Here is a 14,685-nt window from a genome sequence, read left to right on the forward strand (position 1 = left end):
AATCTCATTAAAAATTATGTCGATCAATAAAATAACCCAAAATGAAACAAAAAATATAATTCCATGATGCTCTACTATTCCATACATACAGCTCACACGGATCTAACCAATTGTTTAGAAATAGAATTTTGTTTGTAGTTTGAAATTTTTCCGTAATTTCCTACATTAATTCTGACATTTACACGTAATTACTGCCGAAATTACGAAATTTTCATCCCCAACCTTAACTGTCTACGTCACAAACATAGAAAATATTTCTATTTTTTACGCAGCAAGAATGATTTGTCGACGATCGACGACTGTTTAAAATACTCGCTTTAGTTCTTTTATTTTCATTAAATTAGCCCCTTTAGGGATTATATGTATAAGCGATTACACACATGCTTTACATTTTAATAGCGACTAAAGCGAACATGTTAAATAGGTGTGAAAATACATTAAATAACAAGAGGAAGCGCACCATATATCACAATTAGGGAATGCCTTTGAAATATATTACTTTGGCGGTGTTTATAAAAAGTGAAATCTAACTTAAGACTTTTCCTTCACTTAGTACCTTAGATTCGCATAATTGACATTATTTTAAGCGCTTTTTAAGTCCCTCTTTGAAACTGGCCTGAAGAATATATTCTGGTGAAAATTTCAAAATAAATCAAATCAGATGTAAGTGATTAAATGAAAAGAAAATCCTTCAAAAATTACCTAAATCTTTTTGAATACGAAAACTTGAACAACAGAATAGAAAACAAGTAAATTTCAAATAATAGACAGTTCTATCATGTAAACTATTTAAAGACTGACGAATTCGTAATTTTCACTGAGATATAGTTATAATTTTTAGGCTCAATGTTGCTTTAAACAGAAGTGCTAAGTAAAAACACTATTTGCATTTTCGTGCATATAAAAAAGTGCTGATTTTGATATAAACTCTATTTTGAAAAAATTGCACTTGCATTTAAAGTAGAAATTACATTCAGTTGCAATAAAGGTTTTAGAATGAGCATTTGGCAAACTTGGCAATTCATGGGAACTATAACAGGAGTTGGATAAAAATGTTTGCATCGATTCTCGCAACTTTTACACTAAAAAAAAAATAAACAAAATATTTTAGAGTAAAAGTACCGGAAGTTCCCATGTAGATTTAAATTTTAAGATTAAACACCATGCCTAGGAACTGTTCGTAGTGAATTGTGATGACTCCATCTTGGTCGGTGTCGTACTGTCTGAATGCGGATGTCAGAGTCTGAAAAATTCCAATCAAATATGTTTTTATTTTTATTTTTTGTTTATATATATATATATATATATATATATTAATTTTAAATACGAATTTTACAACAGAAAAATCATCATTTTCACTATTACTTTAAAATATGAACCTTTTTTCGTTTAAATAGAATATTTACGACTTGTTGCACTATTAAAATTGAATCATTTTCATACTTCAATTGTGAATCTTAATACTTTTAGTACTAATTGCAAGCATTCAAACTGAACATTTTTTAAATGTTTGAAATGGAACATTTACAAACGGACAGCGTTAAACTTGAAAATGTAGTGACTTTCAATTTTAAGTGCTTAGAATGATAAAATACTTAAGAACTAATATCAGAATTAGTATCAAATTGTAACATTTTACATTCTCCTCGTAATGAGAAGACCACTACATATCTATGAAGTCACACTTTTTGACAATAGGAGTGTAATAGAATTACAATCTGCTATGTCAAAAAGGGGAATTTTAAGTGCGGTACACAGATATGAAAAGAAAATTCAAATTGAAAATAAAATCATACTGTAATTTTTGTTGCTTTTATTAACTGAAGGATTAATTTAAGTACCTTTTTCATAGGTTTCTATGTTAAATTCAAACCTGCAGTCTGCGTGTTTCGTATCAGAGTGGTTTCCAGAATAAAGCCCTTTAGATAAGAGTAACTAAAAAATAATTAATTCAAAAAATCTTTTTTTCTCAATTTGTGCAGTTCACTGAGACACAAAAGAGTAGTCCTAAAATATTCAGACTAAAGTATTATTTATAGGTGTTTATTTCCAAGAATTTCGGAAATTACACAGGTAATTGATCTAATACTTGATATTCACTAAGAGGTCTAAGACTCTAGAGAATAACGATGGCTTAAAATGTTTATAAAAGCCTGATTATGAATGTTCAAGGTAGTTTTTGAAAGGTCTGAATCTAGAAAATTAAATTTGCATTCAAATTGTTATACTTACAGGTCGATATCTCTACACCTTTTAGACCAAGAAATTTCGAAAAACATGCTTATGCTATAAATTACACTGCCCTATATGAGTTTAACGAATAAGATGCCACCTAGTGTTTCCGAATGAATTTTTCGTGCTGAACACGAATCTGGGTTTAAAAACTTTCCATTACGTCACGTTTTTTTAGAAAATATCGGGGTTGCAACATCTAAAAACAGCGTTTTTAGTTATTTTTGAAAAATTGTAGAGCTGAACCATGACGTACTACAAAATTGACTAATATCAGAAATTAAAGGCTGAAACGAGCCCTTTCAAATGAGCTGTTTGACAAACTAATCGCATGCGCCCTTAGAGCGGGGGTGTGTTTTTGTCTAGAGATGGAGGAAGAAAATGAACACAGAAAGGATTTTAACATACTTCCACCCACGCACCAGATTTCGAATAAGTAATGTGGATATTCATAATCAGGGGACTTTCGCGGACTTTTCAAGCTAAAGTTACTGCGTCACTGGTCGATTTTTATGCTTCATGCAAGATTAGATCTTGTTTGGTACCCGTTCTAACGAATTATTTATGATAAAGCCATTTATTTATAACAATACCCTCGAGTTACTGTCGACCACCCGCCCAAACCAGAGGAGGTCGAAGTATTTTGAAGAGAAGTCTACGAAGTGCCGCATAGACTGGACGAAGGCTCAGATAAAATAAAGAGCTTCAAGGAGCTGTGTAGTGCCCTCATAACACCTAATGAAGAATGCCCACCCATCACTACCGAGGAGGTGAAAAAAGTATTAAGAGGGATGAAAAACTATTTCGGCCCGGGACCAGATGGTATCAAGACCTTCTAGTGGAAGAAGTTTTCTTCAACCCATCAGCATTTGGCCCATATTTTCACCTCATATTTAAAGTCGGAAGAAACAATTCCGGAGTAGTTGGTGGAAAGGCGCACAATACTCCTGCCGAAAATAGGCAACTTAGGTGACCCAAAGAATTACAGGCCAATCACTTGTCTGAACACACTGTACAATATATTCAGTTATCCTAAATGATAGGATTATTCGGGCAATTGAACCTGTGTGGCAAGAAATGTATGAACAACGAGGCTCAAAGAAAGGCGTAGCCGGATGTCGGGAGAACCTGCTCATCGATAGATGTGTCTGTAAAGATGCAGCATTCTACCAGCGTGACCTATCGATGGCCTGGATTGATTATCGGAAAGCTTTCGATTCGACCTCCCATAGACTTTTCATCTGTCTTTTAGAAATCTTAAAGTTTCATCCGCAAATCGTGAGGTGCATAGAGAGATTCATGCCGCTTTGGAAAACCAGATTTACTATCTCGTGTGGAAAAAATCGTGTGACAACTAACAAGGTCACCTTTTAGAGAGGTGTCTTTCAGGGCGACACCATGAGCCCACTCCTTTTTTGCCTCACATTATTGCCACTATCTATAGCACTTTGTCATTCCGACGGGTACTTTTGCGGCAAACCTGTAGATTGAAAGTACAAGGTCACTCATGTATTTTTACATGGACGATCTTAAGATATATGCAAAAAAACAAAGAGTAACTACATCTAGCTCTACGGATTGTCGAACGATATACTAAGGAAATAAGAATGGAATTTGGGTTAGACAAATGCGCCAATGTTTATTAGAAGCGAGGAAAACTTAATGACATCCCTGAAGACCCTGAGCTCGTCGATAGAAGCGCTATACGACACCTTTCCGCTGGGGAGACTTATACATACAAACGTCTCATCCAGAATATTTGGTCTTCCAAACTGTCGGCGAGGAACAAAGTATCTGCAACGAACATGCTTGCCGTCCCGGTAGTACTCTATTCATTTGGAGTGGTATCATGGACGAAGAACGAGCTCAGCTCCCTTGATATCAGGACACGAAAGGTTACGCACATGGACAAAAGCATGCATCTAAAGTCTTCTGTTCCGCGACTCTACATCTTACGCCGTCAAAGTGGTCGCGGAATATTGAATTTCGAATGTCTTCACAACAGGATCATTTTGGGTACAGAACATAGAGTCGCAAATGGAAGAGACCTTCTTCGTAAAATGGTCAGGAAGCATGAAGAAGTGGGCAAAGGAGCGTTTCTGTACAAAGCAGCGGAGGAGGCTACTAAAACACTCGGACATAACTTCAGTATTAGGGGTGAGCAAAATGCATCAAATCTTGTCTATCTCGAGCACTCACTCCTGAAAGCCCGGATTAAGAAAGCACAAGAGAAAAACGTCCTTGAACAGCTCCTCGATAAGAGGATGCACGGCATCTTCCACAGAAATGTGGAGGAGTCAATGCCGTGTGAGCTAACTTTTGCTTTCCTTAAATCGCCCGGATTGAAGTCTATCACGGAGGGTTTCATTTTGGCATGTCAAGACGGACATGTCAGGCACACCCTGAGCATTTGGTACATATACTATCTAGTTGTCCAACTCATGCGGGAACAACCTACATCCAGAGGCACAATGCGACACTAAGAGGAAATCCTAAAGAAATCGAGTCAATTGTCGAGAATGAGAAGTACCGCATATACTGAAACTTTATATCTCGAAAATTGTTTCTGTTGCACACTCGAGGCCTGACATGGTTCTTCTTGACTTCGAGAAGCGAACCATGTTCGTTATCGAATTTTCGGCGCCAGCTGACAAAAACATCATAGCCAAGGAGAATGAAAAGAAAGAGAGGTATAGAGACCTCATAAAAGAGTTGCAATGATTGTACCCGGAATATTCTGTTAAACTAATCGTCCTTATCATCGGCGCTTTTGGAGGTGCCAAGCTTTCACTCGCTAATGGCCTAAAAAGCATCCCAGCGTGTCAACAATATGCTAAAACACTTGCGGGAAAAATGCAGAAGGCGGTAGTCCTTGGGTCGCTCCGTGTTCTTAGGGTGCACGAGGCTTTTGCTGGATCGTCGTATTAATTCCGTTACAGACTGTAACCACCTATCTCACGGTCGTGAGACGTTGTTGTGGCTGAAATTTTACAGCGATTTCGCTGGAAGCGGGTGCAATTTTTCAGATTAGCACCCGCTCCCGGAGAAATCCTGCGGTTGTCCTTATGACAAATTATTAATTATATATATATATATATATATATATTGAAAATGCCACTATTTTGGCAGAAAATTTAACGATTTTTTATCAGACAATTATATATTAGTATATAAGTGATAATTATAAATAAGTATAATGAGAAAATTCATCAATTCAGAAAAAAGTGTCAATACCCTACCGATACCCTATTCTCAAGCGAAATAGCCTGGCCCATTTGATTCTATAAGCAGAGTCGATTTGAATGATTTAGTCTCTGAGATAGTCTGAGAGATTTGGGACCTTTTCAAGGTCCTTTTAGTGGTCCTTTTAAGAGTGGTGTGACGGTAATATATTGTTACTTTGTATTCGTCACGTACCGGACGGACAGAGTTATTCACAGTAGCTGGCCGCCGCTAACGCGACTCTCCCTTTTTAATGTCTCTTCAAATTATTAACACTTTTTTAAATGATGAATTTTCTCATTATACTTATTTATAATTATAACTTATATACTAATATACAATTTTCTAGTTAAATTAAAAAATGTCTTTGGCGTATCTCATTCCATTTACGAGAAACGTTGTATTAATTCCAATTTTAAGCATTTAAAAAAAAAGTTAGATATCTGAAATCATCGAAAACCGTTGATTCCGAATTATTATGTTTTAGGCTGTTAACTATGAAATTTTTAAAATCTACTTCTAAATTTTAATCCGAAATCTTAAGAAAGGACCCTTGAATGTCGTGTTGAAGAAAAATTTAAAAAGGGAGATTCGGGTTAGCGACGGCCAACTGCTGTAAATTGCTCTGCCCTCCCGGTACGTGACGAATACAAAAGGAACATTATATTACCGCCGTACCACTCTTAAAAGGACCACTAAAAGGACCTTGAAAAGGACCGAAATCTCTCCATCTCTGAGACTAAATCATTCAAATCTAACCTGCAGATAGTATCAAACCAGTCAGGATATTTCACCTGAGAATACTCAAGATTTCTATCGGTAGGAAATTCAAATAAAAGTTTTACATAAGGACAAACGCGGAATTTCACCCGAAGCAGGGGGTAAACTGAATAACTGCACCCACTACCAGCGAAATCACACCACATTAGATCCATGATGAATTTAGAAAATATTATGGCTGATTCGTCATCAGCGATCCAAAAAAAAAAACCTGTATACAAAATTTTATAGGAATTAAACAATATTTCATATTTTTGGCCGTCATATTGGATACGCCATCTCGAATATAGAAAATCTCATGGTAGATTCGTCATCAGCGACCCAAAAAATCCCCGTATAAGCATTTTCATGAAAATCGAATGAAAGGTCTTATTATTCGTAAAAGTGTTGAAAACCTATTCAAACAATTTCAAGTTTGGGGTCCAATGCCAGAATTTATTCACTATTTAGTGATTTTCTCCCGCTGATTCAAAGTGAAATTTGTATTTGAAAAAAAAGTTGGATTTATTAAAATACGTTTTTTTATAAATAAACAATGATAACTTTTCGCGATTGCATTTTTTCGAAATCTGCATTGCATATTTGAAAAAGTCAGACTTTTAACATCAGAAATGATTATGTTGAATTTTTTAATACCGTTTTCATAGTGTACATAGTCGCTGATAAAAGCATTGAAAAAGTTGCATTTCGGGCGTTAATGTGTTAATTCGAGATATTCTATGAATATAAAACTGTTTAAAGGAAACAAAATTGTTTAAACAATAGAAAACTAAATAAAAAATACATCAAATCTTGTAATTCATTTGTTTAAATTCTGAAAAATTCTTATTGCACTTTCATGGGGTAGTTTTTGGAGCACCATGAAAGAGGATCAAGGGAGTTGAAATAAAAATATAAAGATGGATTCGTATTCTCGAAGTGTTTTCATTATACCATGAAAGTACATCGTATACTATATTATAAATTTTCATATTTTGACGGAATTTACAAAAATATGTTTTCTCTATGTTATTCTTATGGGAAACTTCAGGGGTAAGCTGCATCTGTTAATATTAAAATAAAACATGAAAAAAAACTTATTCATTTTTGTATGCGCCTTACAAAATGGGAAGGGAGTGCCGTTAAAGAAATTCGAAGCTTGTTTTTTGGCCTAAATTGTTCAAATGCATAGTAATTTGAAATTGGTAAAAAGTTATTATGATAAAAATTTTTTAGTGTTAGGACAGAAAACAACAGACAACACGTAACGTGGACGTAATTCCTGGTGATATATTTATTTAAATTGGTTTTTATTCATTAACAATTTTAAAAAGAATAATAATTCTCTAGATTTGCAAATTAACACGGGTCACTTAAATTGACAGTCGTGGACACGAAGCAGTGTCCTGCTGAATTGCAAACTGTGAAGATCGGTGGAATTCTGTTTCAAAAGAAATTTAAGTTCAAGTAACAATTAATGACTGTGATTGTACAGCCGGAAAATAAGACAACGTTCGCTTTGAATAACGTCACCATGCAGAGGGAAAATTAGGTGTGCAGATGTATGTAGAATCAGAAAAGATTATGTGAATGAACCAATATGGTTGGCTCATTCGCATCATCTTTTTAGAAATTTCATTTTGCATAAATATCGAAAAACTGATTTTACATGTAAGCCTTCTTCAAACCATAAAGAATATTGGTACCAAATATCAGATTTTCATGTATTGTGCTACGGATGAACACTAGATACAAAGTATTTTTACATGAAGCTGGCAAACTCCGGATTTAAGCCCCACTGTCGCGGGGGGCCAGGAGTTAAACGATTGTCTCTGCATGTTTGCTGCATACGGCTTATGCCCCAAGCATCACACTCGTTTCTATCATATGGTTTATGCATTTATATCTCAAATAACTATTTTAAAACTGAAAATATGGTAGATATGTATAAAATTGTAATTCTAAAATTATAATTATTATGTATAAAATTATTATTATTAATTATAGATATTGTAAAAGAGAATATATTAAAAAACGTCGTTCAGCCTTTTATTTATTTGACAGGCTGGATGATTATAATAGCTCATTTTAAATTTAATTTTTATCAATGGATTTCAAGCTACAATATATCCTTAAATATTGAAAAATTACGTCAAGTGGATTTATGACTCTGTTCGCTTACTAATCATTTATGATCAACTTTCCTGAAGTTGGTCACTTGATTGTGAGGAACAGAGAAATATGTATTTAAACTAACTTTATGTGAAAAGGAAGAATAAATCTGCTAAATTGTAAAATAATTGAAAATTCTTTTTGAAAGTTATTACGCATGGAAGCAAAAGTAATCTCTTTGTGGATCTGAGAATTATAACTAATAGAATTGAAAATATGTACTTACATAAAGCACTACGCAGCACTGGATAAAATCATCGAAGTATATTGTTCCTCTGCCAGCTCGATCGTACTTTCGGATGAGCATTTCAATGACGCTGTCGTTCAATCGGTAGCCGAAATTCGTCAAGGCGGCTTTTAGCTCTGTGCGATCGATGTTTCCACTGTTATCTCGATCAAAGGATCGGAAGCAATTCTGCCAGTCGGTAACGTATTTCCAAAGTGCTCCGAACTCTTCGAAATTGACAGTGCCAGATTGTCTTTTATCAAACATACCTGGAGAATCAGCATCACCATCAGTTGATTTGTCATCAGTTTTTTCATACTGAAACATACCTGCGTAAACAGAACCAAGCACGAAAAAACCCATTTTAACCCCTTGTTACATTGATTGAAAGAATTCTAGCTACGGTGCTTTAGGCAATCATGGGTTGCAATTATAAATTCGAATCTTTGACTTTATAAATTTATATAATTTATTATCAATTATATTTAATTACTAATTGACGATTATCAATTAGAAATATGTAATTAATTACTGCTTAAATGTTAAAATACGAACAATCATCAATAATGTTGTTTGCGTCTCAATTCAGAGTAAATAAAAAACCGTTCGAAAAGTGCAGATAAAAACAGTAATTTAACAGTTGAATGTAATTGAAGGAAGGTAGTACAGAACTAGATAATGAAAAAAACTCAGAATTTTTCAGGATAATGAAAAAACATTATTTAAAATTGAAAACACTATTAAGGTCGTTGAAACCAGGAACCAACCTCAAAATTGAATTGTCTCATTTTACTGCATACCCTACCGAAAAGAATCTTTGAGTATATACTAAAAATTCTTTGGGTCAAAGAAGCTCAGAGAAAATCTCCGCAGGCACTCAGGTAGATATGTTTTAAGATCCAGGTAGTTCTTTTAAATGTTTTAAAGGCTTTAAAATGTACTTTCCGAAATTGAAATAGCAATACGATCATAAATAACAAGCACAGAGCCTGAAATTGAAATAAGTATTCGATCATAAATAACAAGCTGAGAGGCTATATCAATAGAGTAGCCGACACTCAAGGGTCCTTTGTTAAGCTTCCGGATTAAAATTTAGAAGTGGATATTTTTTAATTTCATAGTTAACAGCCTAAAATATAATAATTCGAAATCTACGGGCTCTGATGATTTCAGATATCTAACTCTTTTTTTTTAATGCTTAAAATTGGAATTAATACATCGTTTCTCGTAAATGGAATGAGATACGCTTAAAAAGACAGCATTTTTTAATTCAACTAGAAAATTGTATATTAGTATATAAGTTATAATTATAAATGAGTATAATGAGAAAATTCATCAATTTAAAAAAAAAGTATAAATAATTTGAAGAGAAATTTAAAAAGGGAGAGCGGATTAGCCACGACCAACTATTGTAAATAACTCTGCCCACCCGGTACGTGACGAATACAAAAGGAACAATATATTACCGTCGCACCAATCTTAAAAGGACCACTAAAAGGATCTTGAAAAGGACCCAAATCTCTCAAACTATCTCCGAGACTATTTTGTTTCAATTCGACTCTGTTTATAGACTCAAATGGGCCAGACTATTTCGCTAAAGAAAACTTAGAGATTTCTTTCGGTAGGGTAATGACTAGAATAACATATTTCTATCAGATAATTAAGCCATATTTCTGTTTTTAATCAAATCTGCATTAGGAGTGAAAAATTGGTTAATTTCAATAGTTTTTGTGTAAAACTATTGATTGATATTAGTCGATTTTTCACACCGAATACAGATTTGATTGATTCAAAACAGAAATAGGCCTTAATATGCCTGATTTTAATGCTCTTAAAGATAAAACAAAAGTTCCCTTCCAAACTGAAATCTTGCTCCATTGAGATCAAAAAAGTTCGATTAGAAAAAGTGATCCAGTTTCGAGGAAGATGTTGATGTTGTTAATCTCACAGGGACAACACAAATTAAAGCAGGCTCGGCTGCGGTTTGTCATGCTTTTTTCTTTAATTCGGAAAATTTAAATAAAATTGTTGTTATAACTACATTGTGTCAAAAAGTCAGACTTCAAACAAATCCTTTTAACACAATGTGCATTTAATTAATTAAGAATTGTTTCTGTACTGCCACCTATATTGGAATTTCACCCATCAATAGCTGTGTGTGACACACTTTGAGCCGCGCGTTTTTAAATATTTAACTGTTTTTTATATTTCAAGATACAATTAACTTTAAATTTAGAAATTAAAGAAAGTTCATCCTTTATAAAGGCAAGTAAATTTTTCTAGAGAGTTAAAAAAGTTGAAAACCTTATCTCAGAATCAAACTTGGTACAGTTTAATCACTCGGTAAGTTTACTAAGAAACCCCAAGAAAACTTAATCTTAGAAAAATTAAAGTAACTCGCATTTAAGCATATTAACCAATCTTCAAAAGCACTTTCTGGCAAGCTGGATAAATAGTTACTTAATAAATACAAAAAAAATCATATCCGTGGGTATTTCACTTGAAGAACAGGGCTCAAAGTGTAATTTAATCTAGAAATTATTACGAAAGCTGCAATAAAGCATGCGATTAAGTTTTCTTTTTTTTAACAATAAATTAATGTTAAGATTTACCTATCATTAAACGAACTGTTTCTGGGTTAAAGGGAGTCCATGTTCCATTGGAAAGTGCTTGTTGAAGTTCTTCAACGGTTATGGCTCCGGAGTGGTCCTTATCGACCCTGCAATTAAGAAATTTAAATTTGTTTTGAATAAACAAATTTATTTTTAAGATAAAGATCCCTAATTTCAGAAAATTACCTAAACGAAAACTAAAACAAGCGTATGCCATTGCCAGCGACATTCTAAGTTTAAAAAAGCTGCACGCTGTGCTGTGAGTCACACTCTCATAGCGTGCCGCTCGCTTTGTTCGCAAGTTTTGGAACGCTTCGTGCGCGCGTCTGTTATATTACGCGCTCTGTGTTGGTTCTTCAACCAACAGTTGCGCGTAGACCTTTTAAAATTAAAGGCCAAACAATCGACAACTAAAGGTTTGCAATATAGAACTAGATAACCAACCATTTTTTGAAGATAAGCTTTTTGCATAAAAAAATCTTCAAAAGTCAAACATATTGTGTTAAAAGAATTGTTTTTTTCAAAAACTCATTTTTAATATAGTAATAAAAAGATTAGTAATTTAAAACCAGACAAAACTCTCAACTGATAATTGGACTTTTTATCGTAATTCGCAACCAAGCCCGTTCCAATTTTATGTAGGTTCTTATTGTACGTTGAAATTGTAAACTTCCACATTCCATTTAGCATCATTTTAAAAATACTTTCAACTCGGGAGTAAACTTTTGTTTTATCATTAAATGGCGATTTATATTGTGCAGAAAGTTATTTCGTTAGAGTGGGTTGGATATCTAGGTATGCACTGCAGCCCTTCAACTGTATTGTGACGATTGTGAATTTTCGTTTGTTTAAATCTCCTTCAGCTTTAAGGAACATATTCTCATCACGTGTATTGTGCTTCGCACTCGATTGCAATGTTACCAAAACGCGATCTTTTCTATACTATTTTCAATTCTATTATATTTAATATATAGGCCGAATTCAGTTCAAATCGGACAAGCAGTTAATGCTTAAGTCGCAGAATCATTTGCCACTTAAATATGTTCTTTTTAAAATAAAATAATACGATACGTGTGTTACCGATTTGCCGTTGAAAAAACGATTTTGACAAAGTTTTAAGTATTTGAATTTAAAAAACTCAAAACGCGAATTATCCAAAAATGATCCAACTTGTTTTCAAGGTATAATATTTTTTAACCTAATATATTTATTTACCTTCTTTCTGATTCTAGTAGAATATCTCGTATTTTTTCGAAATCCATTGACAATTTTTTAAAAAGTTTAACATTTAGAAAATGGCGAGGGTTTCTCTAAAACTGTTCAAGCTAATTTACTCGAAGGCCAAAGCGTATTTTTTGTCTTGATTTTTTCTAGAATCGTCCTAAATGTAATGAGTATATTCCATAGTAGTCTAACCTATGCCCGCGCCTTGGAAAGTAGAGAAATTTTTTGTCTGACAAACAAAAATACACGTTCCTTGCAACAACGATACAGGATACGAAAAAAGTTAAATAAATAAAATTTATTCTCTCAATAAGTTCTAGAAAAATGTCTCTTGACAAAAATGACTTGATTTTACTGTTTTAATAACGTTTTGGTACAAGAATCAGATTTTAAAAAATGGAGCGTATCTATTACTTCAAAAAAATGCAGATTTCAAAGAGAAAAGTTTGATGTAGGAGAGCAAGGACTAATGTGGCGCGGCGAGAAATGTATGGCGTGAGCTTTTACAAAAAGCTGCGTATTTTGAATGACAGAGGTTACGTTAAATGTCAAATAGTGAAAAAAATTAGGTCAATTTAAGGGAAGTGTGTCAGTTATCGGAAGTTTAAGGCGAATTTCATATTTCAAATGCTTAAAAAACTATATTAAACATATTTAAAGCTTAGGAAATGGGTTTTATCGAATAAAGCATACCTTTAGAAATGTAAATTACTTATTACTTGTAACCTATGCTATTAGAATGAATATTATAAGAAGTTCGAAGTTATAAATACGAGAATGCATGGGTTATCGGCAAGTCAGAAATCTGACTGTTTCAGTTATCGGCACTTCGATGTGTGAGTTTTGTTCTTTATTTTGCAATGATCTTTATTTGCAGTAATAAGACATTTCATAAAAGTCAATTCTTACAATTATGCTTTTAAAACCCATTTTCAAAAAAGAAATATATGGGACCACATAATATTGAAGTATGAGCTATTTTAAAAATGGGAGCTTTTGCGTATAACCATACATGTTGCTAAAAATAAATTGGTAATTATAACATGACCTCAAAAATAGACACTTTTTTTGAAACAATAACAATTAATGACTAATTTTTGTATTTAGAAATTCCTATTAGAATTTATATAAACATTCTGTATTGTGATTAGAGATTCGTCAGAAAATGTTGTTTAAAATGATTTCGAAATATATTTTTACTCCAAAATATCTCTATTATTTCCAAATTCTATAATATTTTATATTTGATCTTTAGTCTTTAGAGATATAGATTATGCAAGATAACCTAACTTTGAAATGCTTGCATTCTTTACTCATTAACGAGAGGAAAGGTTTGAAAATGACAAATTAACAAAACTGATGGAAAAGTATGATTTCGAAATTGCAGATTTTATTAGAATAATATTTGAGAAACGAACGTCACACAAGAAGCTGGAGATAAAAGATCTCTATGCGGACCAGGTAATTTGTGGTAATTTACTTTTCAAGCTCATTTGAACACCATTGCGAAATCATATAACACTTAATGAATGTGTATAGTAATAGAAAATGAATCATTACAAAGAAAATGTGTAACACGTATGCGTGTTATGCATACTGAAATTAGGTTAGAGGACACACCTTTGGAAGACGTCCCATAAGAATTCACGGGTCGGCATCGGTGAAGCGAACGACATTTTTCAAAAAATAGTCTTAATTCACAAACACGTAATAGCTGATACAACGTTTTCTTCTTGACTATTAATTAACACAACGGTATTACCGTGAAATATTTAAATGCCGTACTACACGTCAACGTCAAACCAGCGCAACCACTTGTGAACTCATTCAGTGAATCAGCAGTGAATTGTTGTTGTGAACAAGAAGTCAGGTGTTATGGTGTATTTACACGCCGGTCCAAAGATATGCCTGTCATAAGCAAAAGAAAAATGGATTTTCCTCTCACTCTACCATATGACGGTGAAATTCATTTATCTCACTCTAGACTTTCCACCCAACACATGATCCAAGAAGCTATGGTCTCGCCACGCGCAACTAAAAAAAAGTGAACTAATCAAATGGCCCGTACAGATTCGTAAAGTGACCTCCATTTTTAAAAGGACGTTAGGTGGGAGTTTAAACCGTATTTAACGCTGCATGTGCGAATTGCAGAAAAACTCGAAAACACTCTTATAAATAATCTTATAAAGCTAAAATTAAATCAGAAACATGTCACTTATATTTATAAAGAATATAAAA

General features: G+C 33.4%; 1 protein-coding gene across 3 annotated transcripts; it reads right to left on the reverse strand.

Moving 5' to 3' along the window:
• Window positions 1–84: 84 nt before the first annotated feature.
• LOC117169373 (programmed cell death protein 6) lies at window positions 85–14,446 on the reverse strand. Of its 3 annotated transcripts, none has more exons than XM_033355723.1 (4): window positions 14,068–14,446; window positions 11,224–11,330; window positions 8,612–8,940; window positions 85–1,243 (listed from the first exon to the last, which is right to left on the reverse strand). In XM_033355723.1, the coding sequence occupies exons 1-4, from the start codon at window positions 14,121–14,123 to the stop codon at window positions 1,142–1,144; spliced, it is 594 nt and encodes a 197-aa protein (XP_033211614.1). In that variant the 5' UTR covers window positions 14,124–14,446; the 3' UTR covers window positions 85–1,141. The 3 variants fall into 3 exon arrangements, with proteins under 3 accessions (XP_033211614.1, XP_033211615.1, XP_033211616.1); XM_033355724.1 differs by having other exon boundaries at window positions 8,612–8,880; window positions 14,068–14,443; XM_033355725.1 differs by lacking the exon at window positions 14,068–14,446 and adding an exon at window positions 13,141–13,177.
• Window positions 14,447–14,685: the final 239 nt, after the last annotated feature.

This window comes from Belonocnema kinseyi, chromosome 3 (genome assembly GCF_010883055.1).
Source record: "Belonocnema kinseyi isolate 2016_QV_RU_SX_M_011 chromosome 3, B_treatae_v1, whole genome shotgun sequence".
Classification (NCBI taxonomy): Eukaryota; Metazoa; Arthropoda; class Insecta; order Hymenoptera; family Cynipidae; genus Belonocnema; species Belonocnema kinseyi.